Raw genomic sequence first — 12,103 nt, forward strand, 5'->3', positions numbered from 1 at the left:
TATCATGGCCAATCAATTGGCGATACTGCCAGTATTACCAGGCACCAGATACCATCCACGTACCCTAATTACACTTCATTACCATCGATACTCTTGATACGTCAGGGGGCTGATCCATTCCCATTCCCTTTTCGAACGCCGCAGAGCTCCCTGGCGACGATACGGTTCACGGTTCCCCGGAGTTGTAGATCAGATGCAGCGCTCAATTGGGAATGGCCTGGGGTATACAAAAAGAAGCCCTGCTGCTGTGTCTCTTCTTTTCAGCTTCACTATACTTGTACTATCTTATAACCTCTATTCATCTATTCATCAATACTCTATATAATTACCCTCCCTACAACTTCGTCGTCCTTTTAACTTCGTTTCTACATCTCATCTTTATACATCTCATTAGCGCACAGTTCAACACTGCCTGCCCTTCGAGATTGCATCAGCCCATACACCCATCCAATCTCGCGGCCGGCCTCGTCAATTGTCCACTCCCAACTCCTCTCCAATTCGGACCCTCTGGACTCTCTCTTTCCCTTTTACTCTTCGTCAATCCATTCATACCACCATGCCACACAAAGTCACCAACGACTCCAATTCTACCTTGGCCAGCGCTAGTAGCACCAGCGACCAAGTCATTGCCACAGAAGTCCGAGGTATGTTGTCGATCCAGCATCAGCTTAATCCGTCCAGTCCCAGTCCGATCTCTAGATCCAGCCCGGCTAACTCAGACGCGTACCCCGGTCAGCCGCCAATCCCGTTCGCAAACCTCCCGTCATTGTCCATAATAAAGGCGGCCAGATCTACGACGAGACCAGGCCGTCTGACTGGGACAAACAACGCTGGAAGTAACATCCCGGCGGCCTCAAATCTGGGGGGATGGTAGCGTGATGGAGATCTGACAGGCAGAGCACCAAGGGAAAGAAGCAAGCAAGCAAGTTGGGGAAAGACTCCAGCCCAGCCAACCCCGATTTATCCGCGCGGCTTTACGGCGTACTTCGTCCTTGACCGTACGACGTGTGCAGGACATCCGAATGACAGCTACGATGAAAGAGGAACTATGGAAGCGGCCAACTAGGACTTGCCGGAAACAAGCCACTGGCAAGCCGGCATGGCGGTGGAACTGCATTCATTTACTGGCGAATGGCAAATCAGCCAGAGGCCTTGGTCCCGGACAACTTTCCCCCCTTTTTTTCTTTCTGGTCGGTTTACTTGGGGACACTGGGAGGGTCTATCTAGTGTCCAAAGTATCCGCCCCGAAAAGAAGGGATGAGTGGGCGCCAGCCGTGCCTATCGTCACCGCTATGCTCGCTATGCCGCTATGCCCGTCTCGCCATACCGCTTTACCCGCGATCATCTTTCCCCCCTGACCGACCCTCCGATGGTCTGGGCCCCCCGTGCCTTTCCTTCTGGCTTGGGTCTGCCCAGTTACCCATTGCCAACTGGCCTGCTTGCTACGATTATTGGGGAGGATTCCTGTCCTTCCTTCTCGTGTCCCTTTGCTCTTTTTGCCTATTCTGCCCCGGATTTATTTCACGCCGGGGAAGATGTGGATCCCCCTTCCTTCCCTATCCCCCCTACATGGTGTCTCCCATTTCCCCTTGTATCATTATCTGGAGTTCTTGGGCTTTTTGGCGTCTCTCCAGGCAATCTTTTGCTTTCTTTTTTCGTTGGCGTCTTTGCTTGCAACCTACACTCTCGACTCTGTATTTGTTCGGTGCTTTTGTTTGATTCATTTTCCACTCTCTACACCTCCTCTCTCCCAACTCTATCACTCTTTTCACACCGATCACTCTTCCCTCCCCCTGTCTCCTACTTCTTCGATTCACTTATCATCCTCATGCACCCAAGTGGTTCGACCTTATCGACCTCCGGGAGCGTTACACGTGTCATATTATGTTTACGCACATACCTTGCAGTAACCCTGCAGGTGTCCAGCGCTGGATGGAAACATCCCCCAGTTCTGTCTGTTTTTTTTTCTAACCTACCCTGCCGAGGTGTAGTGTGTTATTTTATCTTGTTGCTTTGGTTGCGATGCATAGCGTGGAGAAATTGGGTTTGGGCTACTTTACTGGGGGGGTTTTTTTTCTTTTGCGAATGAGCGGAATTTGTCTTTGGAACTTTTTATCTGTGCTACTGGACACAAATTTGGAATACTACTACTGATTATCTTGTCTCGAATATTGAGACCATTGAATTCAATACGGTCGGAGATAGGACCCTCTTTACTATTTGGCTTATTGGGACTGTTGTCTCCTCTTTCTATAGACTCGATGGTACGTTGTGATCCACGGTTACTCCTGTTAGGTCCTGGAGTTTCTGGGAGATACGGCGTTTTGATTGGTGGCTGATTGGGCAATCCCATGGTTGAGAGCTCTCAGACCCACATAGATTGTTTACCTATTTCCGAAATATGGGGAAGCTCTAGGTTGGTCTGTCCCAGGCATTGAGCCAAGTCGGGTTAATTGTAGATGGTATGATAAAGGTAGATTAGGTACTGGAACCCAATGGTTAGTCCCACCAGACTTAGTTTTTGCAAATTTTAGATAGGTAGTGGGAGGGGTGTCGGTGTTTACGGAAATTGGCGCACCCACTTAACAGACGGATCGGCGGGCGAGAATATATTCTCTCGGGCCGTCTAACCATGACTGGTTATACCTACATGTAGCCATGATCGAGAGTCAGCAATAACTCACCTATAACAGCAATGAAATAAAAACCCAATTAAAGAATGTGTTGAATATTCCCACTGGTTGTTTTTCCAAGTCCACCGGTATAGGTACGGTCTTCCTACTTGTATAGAAAATCCAGGGTAGGTTCAAGCTAAAGGAGCATCCACTTCCTACAACCACCAACACTCACACATGAGTGCACTGGAACCTTGGCCAAACCAAAGTGTTATGTCTATTCCAAGTTATTACAAGGAGGATTATCCGAGTACTCGTCTACATCCTTCTCAAGAATAATACGGCCAAAATAAAAAATAACCACAGAAATGTATTTCATTCGTGGGCCATGTGGCAATCTCGAATCCACACAGAAAATCAACAAAAAGCTTCCTCACTCTCCACGATGTAGTGGACAAGATCAGGGCCATGTTTAAAAGCTAGGTACATAAAGATAAAAGGGGGTGTTGGTGAGGCAAACAGGGGAGTAAGGATATGGAGCGGGGGGATAAGTATCAATCTTGGGTCTCCGTTGCCCATGGTGAATATTCCCCAGGAGACATCAACAGTTCTTTTTGTCGGTTTTGGTGCTTTTTTTGCTTTTTTTGTGTGCGGCCTTCCCATTTACCAACCTTTGTGGGTTCAAGTAAAGGGTCGATCCAGACACATTAAAGACCTTTTCTGGGAGGGGAAGAGGGGAGGGGGGGGGGTTTGTATTTGGGGGCAAACAGTTTGTGCTGTGTAACGATCGTCAGGAGTTGGAGATATGCAAAGGCGCAGCGCTCGCGGGCGCGCAGCAGGATAAGAATATTGAGAGGGACTGGAAAGTCCCTACTCGATATGAGATGCGAAGTGAAGTTGTGATATGGATAGGGGGGATTGGGGGAAGTGGTAAGGATGCAATGGGAAAATATCAAATAAAACACAATATGGCTCGCTCTTGCAATGCTATGTGGAATGAGAATGAATGCAAATGGTGACCCAGGAAAGATGGGGGGATAAAGATAAAAGAGAGATGTGGGTATGCAATTTTTGGAACAAGAATGTGAAGATCGAATCGAAAGGCTGGTCTTCGACTCCGGTTCTGCAGACCGAAGCCGTATGCAAAGCGTTGTGAGAAAAAAGGTGGATAGATGGCGCAGATAGATGAATATAGGTTCGAGGTGATGATGGCACAGTATCGACAAACACGAGATGGCGGCGATAGAATCGTGATTATTAGGATTGATGATGTTATTAACGTTGAAATCAAACAACGCAAAAAGCATGACGCTCCTTTTTGATTAGTGTTCTATGCGGTCGAGATCGAGAAAACGGAGGTGGGACTTTGAATATGTGCATGACACCAATACTTTTCGTTGGAAAGATGGCGACAGCTTTCTTCTGTCGTCCTGACTTTTAGTCTTCCCTTACATCACAGCCGAATAGTTTGGGTCACATGCCATCTGAGAATGAGGTGGAAACGGCGGGAGTTGCTGCGACTGCTGAGCGAGGTACATAGCTTCCTGTTGTTGGTAGGCGTCGGTGTGCATGTACTGCATCTCAGCTTCGGGCGCGGGCGACGGGGAGCAACCGTGAGAGGTTGGTGCACCTCGAACCATCTCCTGGTTTGCCGCCATCTGGGCCTGTGCGGCGAATGGCCCGTTCTCGGGAGTGATGGGTGGCGTCATGTACCCATGGGGAACAGCCGTCAGCTGCTGGGACTTCTGAGGCGTAGCCAGCCCCATCTCCCCAACATACGGCTTCGACTCTACGGGAGTCTCGACCGGAGGGGTGCAACGGGCATGGCTAGCCAGAGAAGCCTGGCGGCTGAGGAAGTTCTCCAGGATCTTGGAAACCCGAGAGTAGTGGGACGAAGCATACTTCCGAGCAACCACGGTCGACGGCTGGTGAAGCTGCTGAGAGAGACCGACGAGAGTCATCGAGTCATACTGGGCAGCCCAGTCCGTGTGGCGAGGTTGGGTTCGGTTCAGGATGCAACGAGCGAGAGCCAAGGCAGCACGAGCGAGCTCAGACGACGGAGTGGACACAAAGTCACGGTGGAACAGGGCAATCTCCAGAATGTAGAGAGCCATGTGCTCAGCCTCGGCGTCAGGAGGCCCGTCCATGATGGCAATTGACAGGAACTCATCCACAGTCGGGTGGCCAACGGACCAGCCAAGAGTTTGCAGAACGTGCCATTCCATCTGAATGAACATGTCATCATCGTAGAGAGAGCAGCACATCGACTTCAACTCCTTCACGGTGGGGACACGATCCTTCTTGTCATTGTACTTGGCGGCGATGAGGAGAGCGGCGCAGCCCACCAGCTGGTAGTGGCGCTTGTAGACCACACGCTTGGAGCAGTAGCGGTCCAACAAGTTGATCGCCAAGAACAGAGTCGAAGGCAGGAGCTGGAAGGCAGTGTGGGCCTCAATCAGGAAGTCAAGGAGGTAAGGACGCATGAACCACTGGATTTCGGTCTGAATATCGATCGACTCCACGTCAGGCAGAGTTTGGCCCTAAACAAACGAGACAGTACGTCAGAAAAAATCGTAATATGGATACGATAACGTCAGAACGACTCACATCCATCTCCAGCATTTGCTGCAGGATATCGTCACGAAACTCCGCACTGGTGATTCGAGATAGCTGGTCGGCGATAGCATATTGCCGCTCACGAGCAACGAACTTATCGTGCTCCTGTTTGGCCTGCTTCTCAGCCTGCATCCGATAGTCATCTTCAATAAAGAAGGTGTCACACGGCTGGTAGCCAGAACGAGGACGAATGTAATCCATGACGGAGGTCGAAGATAGGGAGAGAACGGGAATAGGCGGGAGTTGATTAGCTTTGCAAAGAAGTCCGGGAAGAAACCTGAAAGACGAGGAGTCGAACAGGTCACGACGGAGGTAAGAGAGTGACAGTCGTCGAGATTAAGTGATTAAGAGCGAAGGAACGGAAATAAGTTGGAATCTGATGAAGGAGCGTGGTCCAGCGTGAAGACGAAATGCCTGGTAGCTGGGGAAGGGCGAGCAACGAAAACAAGACAAGGCCGGACGCGCAGTGGAGGAAGTCTTCCAAGGTCGAAAGCTGTGGGAGATTAAGAGAGGAATTAGTGATCGATAGCCCAAGGCGGTGATTAGAAATTAGATTAAGCCAGCAATATCAGGCTGGTAGGCAATGAGTGTAGGTAACGGGGCAATCCCGATAAAAGTGCGTGCGAATATCAAGAACTGAAGAAGGCAAGAACGAAGAAGAGGCAAGAAGAAGAGGAAAGAGGGGAGAGATGGACTTTGATATCTGATATCAACTACTCAGCGTCCCTTTTTGGGATGCCGACAGAAAAGCCACGAAGGAATACTAACCCAGCGAGCCGTCAGGCACAGGGCACAATGCAACCCTTACCGTGATGGCGAGTCTGGCATCTAGGCTAGGCCAAGCAACACAGGAATGATCCGTTGAATTAGGATTCTGCAGGATGCCAGTCCAAGAGATGGAGCACGAGTATACGTCTTCACCCCTAGGCCGGGTAGTTTGCTTTGCGGAATGTGGAGTAGGCACAGGACAACCCTATGTAGGGGGGAAAAGACCACGATCGTCAGGGGAGGGGAAGAACGTGCAATAGGAATGTTGATACATACACTTCACGAGTTAACGTGTTCCGAAAGAACCTCCAGGGAGACTGGAAAGAGGCTGAATGATGGCAAGATGGATCGGTCTATGACTGAGGGTACATCCACACAAAGGAGTGGACGACAACCAAAGTCACGGATTAAGACCAAAAATGTCTGTAAGAAGCAAAGAAGATAGGTCAGTCGATGAGGTCAATGATAAGGCAAAGCAATTGTGGCAGGTTATCAACAAGGTATGCGTTGCCTTGGTGTTGATCGTCGTTGAAGCCCCCCGGTATGTTGAACTGGTGAACGTCCAATGTCCAACCCTGGTATAAGGTTTTCAAGGCCCCCTTAATTCCAAGGCTGACAACAAGAGAGGGAGATTGCATTGAAAAACAAGGCAGCGCCCTGAAGGACTCATACTCCTGGCACCCTGGCCAGGAACAATCTGCCTGTGATCCATATGCATATAACCCAGGGCCCCCTTATGCCGTCCAAATGGCTTCTTCAGGAGGACCGATCCCATTCAAGTGTGGAAATTCGCACCAATATCTGGTTTGGCAGTGTTGGATTCATTCAATGGAGGCAACGAACAAAGTGACAGTGGCTGGGTGTGCAGTGTGATCGTGGGCGTTTATGGTATCGGGATATCAAGTCCAATTCCAACCGACCACCATCGACCAGCATGACTCCTTTTCAATTTTGCACAGTGTACACCTCCAACACAGTTGACCAGAAATTGTCCACAGCCCCAACAAAGGTTCTTCCATTTTGTCTCACACTCGAGAGAAGTATATGATATCGACGGTACCGGGGGTTCTTGGGCAAGGTTCGATATACGCAAGCAATCCTAACGAAACGCAACAGTTTTTTTCCTGTTCTGTACTCACCCAAAGCAAACAGGCTTCAAATCAATCAAAAACCTGAAAACAAGCAGTTTTCAGATCATCCGAAGAGGGTTCTTCAAGATGATATTCCCCACAATATCGCTCGTCTAACCGGCAGGAGCGGGATCAGGGAGTTCGTCGAGGGGGAAGTCCGAGGGATCAAGATGGCACCGGCGGACAAGGACGAAGGGGTGGGTTTCGCCGTTTGAGCTAACAAACGTCGAGAATTGGAGGATCGTCAAGATCGAGGAGGGGATTCGACTCGACAGGAGGTCCAGTTGGAGCAGACTGAGGAACTGGAAAGCGGGCACGCTCGGGGTTTCTCAGCCAGTCGACTAGACTCCGGGCTCTCCACAAATTGGCAAGGGGAGGGGGAGGAAGAAAGGAAGAAAAAGGTATAGAAGAAGAGAAGGGGAGAGAGGAAGAGGAGGGGAGGGGGGAGGGAGAGGTACAAGGAGGAGGAATTTAGAATCTCTCTCTCCAGGCGGATGGTGGGAAAGAAAAGAAGAGAGAGCTGAGACAAAAGACACGGAGATAGACTGGGCCCAGCTTTAGCTGTGCGGTACCGTCATAACGAGTGTTTTCCGGGTGGAGGCTGAAGTGGTGCTGTATGCCGTACAGATACCAAAAGTACCATACAGGAGGGTATAGTCTCGTATTGAATTTCTTGGGATTCGGTGGGTTTTGGGTGGACTTGGGGCTGGTGTAAATACCGAATTTCCGTGGTTTCACGTATTCACCTTGTAAGGAGGCGGGGGCCAGTCTCCAGTGCCCTTTACCCTCCTTCTGCAAGGACAATGCAGGCTGGATATACTCTAGGAGTCTTCTAGAGGTTGGAAATCATCTTGAATCATAGCCAACCCTTTTCTAGATCCTCTGGTCTTGCCATTTGACCATCCTATGGGCTAAATAGCTGGTCGTCAACAAGCTACCAACTCCGTATTGCGGAGCACTCGTTAACCTGCCCGGGCAGTGTAAATCCTTGGTATCGAACGACGGTTTACACCGACCTCCACTTCCAACCTTGCCATGGCTGGAGCATTTAAATCCGATACTCGCGTGAGTACGGAGTACTGGATAATTAATTGTTTAAAAGACCACGAACCATTCATTAATGTTCCCCTCCAAATTACAACTAGATAGGCAATTCATCATCATACTTCCCAAGTTCAATGACACCTACACTTTTTTCTCTCGGTCCCCTTTCCGACTACTCCAAAGGACAAGGAATCCCCTTCTCAGGAGTTGAGGTCTGAGCCCTGAGTGGCCCTTGCTCGCGTGGGAAAACGGGTCCATTACGCTCCTCCTTCAACTGGGCGAGATGTGTCGACCACTTTGGGTAAAACAGGAGCCTCCTATCGGCTTCAAGGAGTAACTACCTAGCAGCCACCTCGTCGGATGTACATAGAATCTAAGGTCAGCCCTTTTTTTGTGTGTGTGTTGATAAGGGTTCACAGCATAGGAATTCCAATCAATCAAAGACTGAGTAGTTCGGCCCAGACAGGGTGTAATCGCGTTTTCAACTGTAAGCCGCGACCCAGTCATTTTGCTCCGCATACATTAGGTTGATACAAAAACTACAATAGTTTTAAGTATTTCGATCATCCGGAGCCACTCAAAAGCAGGCGGAAACGTTCTCGAAAATCGCCCAATACAGGCACTTGCTCCTTGGCTGGGGCTTGGTGGAGAGATCTCCGTCGCGACCGGCGAGACAGTTCAGCCCGTCTGTTCCAGGAGGCATTTTGGGCCAGCCCTCGCTCTTCCCCTTGAAGAACATGCAAGAAGTGTAAGAAAGCACTTGCGTTTGAGAGATGTGTAAAATGAACCAATGTTTCGCATCGAAGTCAAACTACAAAGTACCCGCAAGGTAAAACCTGCAAAGACGAGCATCGCCATCTTACTACCTTAATTTCCACCGGTACTGTCCCTTCTGCTGACCGTAGACTCATAAACCGTATTTAGAAATAGGAGCTGAAGCTGCTAATAAGCAGTAATGAATCCTACCCTAATGTATACCGAGTAATCATTACCCCGTACAAAAAGAACCATTTAAATCAAGTTACCCAAGACGCGCTCTTCCGGCCCCAAAGATCGCCTCGTAACCGTGTATCATCGGCCATGCCAATCCTCTTCCGCTGTTGGCTCGTCAGAGATGCCTATCCCCTGGCCCAGCTAGCGCCTGCACTGGCGTGAATGGTTCAACCCTCTAGCCTTCCGATACGGTCGCGTTCCAGGGTCTCCTGCAGCCTACGCTTCCTGACTGGCCCAACGCCCAGGATTGCCCTGGCATTGACTTCATTGCGACTCCTTCCTCCACCCGCCCATTCGCGTCCCTCTCAGCTGGGATGTGGATGTGGATATACGCCTTGGCTGCAACTCCTTTTAACTACCCTGCTAGTTCAACTAGACAAACTAATAATAATAATTTCCCCATAGTGGCCAAACTCGCCGCTCTCATGCCCCCTTTCCCTTTCTCCCTCAGACCCGAGCCTCCTTTTGTCTTGCAGGGATCTCATCTCGCCTGCGTCTCCATGTGGGGGAGGATTCGGTCGCAAAAGCAGGTTCTCTAACTCAACTATGTACTTCGTCCGCGCGCCTCCCAAGAAATCTACAGGCCCACGTTCCCCGATCGTTTTCCATGGAACTTGTTTTAACTGGAGACGGTCCTTCTTCGTCCAGCGCGTCAGTCCGTTGATCCTGTCTTACAGGAACCCTCTTAACTCTTTTGATTGCGTGAGTTGAGCTTCCGGCATCGACCTTATCCTTGTTCTCCGTCGTCAAGTCGTACATGCAACGACTTTCTTTTCCCAGGCTTCCCTGCTGCTGCTCGGATTTTAGGCACTATTGGCACTTGTCTGCCACCTGTGAGACCTAGGCGATGATGGTGATTTGTCCCCCGGCTTTGGTAACCCAAGATAAGGTTTGCACAGGGTAGATGTGTCTACCGACTCTCCCTTTTCCTGCTTTCCAAGAAAAAAAATGATCCCATAGTACTCCGTAAATACTGAATACTGTACAAATAATGCATGTCAAGTGTACATATCTCACTCACCCCAATACCCCACCCTCCACAAAAGTATACCATGTCAACATCATCCACTTCAGCCATAGGCGCATGCGACACTCCTAAATTCTCCATCGTCAGCGAAATAGACTCTATCAATCGAGTTACCCAACCAATGGATTCATAAACGCGCCTCCACTCTATCCAGAGTATGGTGCAACTCGGAGTTTACACGGAGTCTCCTTGCTTTGGTCCCTTACCAGACGCGCTGTAAGGTTGCCAGAGAGGTTTAACTTCAGCCACTCGTACAATAGCTAGATCTCCACATATGAGGAAATATTAGTGCGCGTTTATGCGACTCGGCCGTTTTGAAATGATAAATGTGGTTGTTGCCACTCTGGCCAGGCACGATGGATCGACTGATCATGAAGTGGATGTGATCTACAAAATTTGCCGTGGACAAAAGATTGATGAGCCATGCCATGTAGCTCGTTTCCCAAAGCCGTAAACCCGTCTTAAGAATGTGCACCCCCTCGTTAATCGCATCTGTCTCTCCTATTAAAGTATGGAACAGTTATCCCGTAGACCGAGAAACAAAACTAAGCGACCGGTGATCATCGACAGGGTGTTTGCTGCCCTCGTGGGCAACTGGGCCGAAAGAAGAAACGAGACATCCAGCGGCATCTCAAGAGTTGCGGCATCAGGTCTGTACGACGGAACCCACGTAAGGGAGTTCCCAATAGGGCAATTTAATGATAGACACGGCTAATTTACAGTAGTAGATCGCACTCATACCTTGCCATCAAGTTTAAGCCACGCTATCACGGCGTTCAATGGTCGGAATTTGCACCAACTTGCACCCTAGGCATGCCAGGGACTTTTGCTTTTCATACCCGCGAGATTAATCGCGCTTGCTTCGCAACTGATCCATCAAACCATATGTTTTGGATGTAGTCGGAATACCTCGATATCCTGTAGGAATGCGCCTTCGCGTAAGTGTGCATAGTACGGAGTACATACTACAGTACATAGTAGCTGCTCTCAAACGCGGCCATGCATGAGCCTCGGACGGACTGGTATCCATACATCACGTCGCCGATCATGGGTAGCAATACGTGTTCCTACTATAGCGCCTCCTTTCGGGTATGGCAATGGGGCTAGACGTTTCATTCGACTAACGGAAAGGCAATAATATTGCCTGTCTAAGTGTTGCATAATTGTTCAAGTTATTGATGCCGATGGCTACCTAGCAACGAACAGTGGGGCTGTTGATTAACCAAATTAGAGCCGGAGAATCCAAAAGTGTCGCCAACACGGGGTTGACGCAAGACTTGAAACCCATGCGCAAAAATGAAGTCTGGCACGGCCTTGATTTGGCCACTCATTTTAATATCAAGGAACTTCTATCCGGATGCTGTGCTACACCCAGTCTGGAACAGAGTCCGCATCGTTGTAGTCAGTGGCTTCGGATATCTAGATCAATTCCAAAGCACACTTCCTATCTTGCACCATGAGACTATTAGTGCATAGTCAGGGACTACTGGACCAGAGCACATCTTCGTCAACCAATATCAGGCTCTGGAAAAGGGGCGACCCGAACAGATTATGTGATACATGGGCGCTGACGATGGGGTCCATCGTAATGCAGAAATGCACTATCCTCATGGAGTTCTTCGGATCAAGAAAGCCCCCCGGAAGTACGGAGTACCCATGGCGACCTGCCTGGGTGGCTTGGAAACTAGTAGTACGCTGACACATGTGTCCGATCCATGCGCCGCCCAAGTATAGTAGCAAAGCTCTTTAATTTCACATATACAAACCGTCTGCAGGCCCCGAACTCCGTTCCGAGTTGGTCTCGCAGAATAATTGCGTCGCGTAGCGGCTTAATCTTATTCATTAAACGACCACCACTAAAACCCCCCGATCATGCTGGTCGCTTTGCTTTCGCTTAGTAGTGGAAGTCG

The 12,103-nt window shown here is 49.6% G+C and overlaps 2 protein-coding genes across 2 annotated transcripts; one reads left to right on the plus strand and one right to left on the minus strand.

The window, feature by feature from the left end:
- Window positions 1–556: 556 nt before the first annotated feature.
- N7496_001096 (uncharacterized protein) lies at window positions 557–840 on the plus strand (the record flags this gene model as incomplete). The annotated part of the gene is made up of 2 exons (XM_056694027.1): window positions 557–644; window positions 737–840. The coding sequence occupies 2 exons, from the start codon at window positions 557–559 to the stop codon at window positions 838–840; spliced, it is 192 nt and encodes a 63-aa protein (XP_056560756.1).
- Window positions 841–4,063: 3,223 nt separating this feature from the next.
- Window positions 4,064–5,432, minus strand: N7496_001097 (uncharacterized protein; the record flags this gene model as incomplete). Its single annotated transcript, XM_056694028.1, has 2 exons — window positions 4,064–5,155; window positions 5,223–5,432. The coding sequence occupies 2 exons, from the start codon at window positions 5,430–5,432 to the stop codon at window positions 4,064–4,066; spliced, it is 1,302 nt and encodes a 433-aa protein (XP_056560757.1).
- Window positions 5,433–12,103: the final 6,671 nt, after the last annotated feature.

This window comes from Penicillium cataractarum (genome assembly GCF_028827025.1).
Source record: "Penicillium cataractarum strain IBT 29864 chromosome Unknown utg000001l, whole genome shotgun sequence".
In the NCBI taxonomy this organism is placed as follows: domain Eukaryota; kingdom Fungi; phylum Ascomycota; class Eurotiomycetes; order Eurotiales; family Aspergillaceae; genus Penicillium; species Penicillium cataractarum.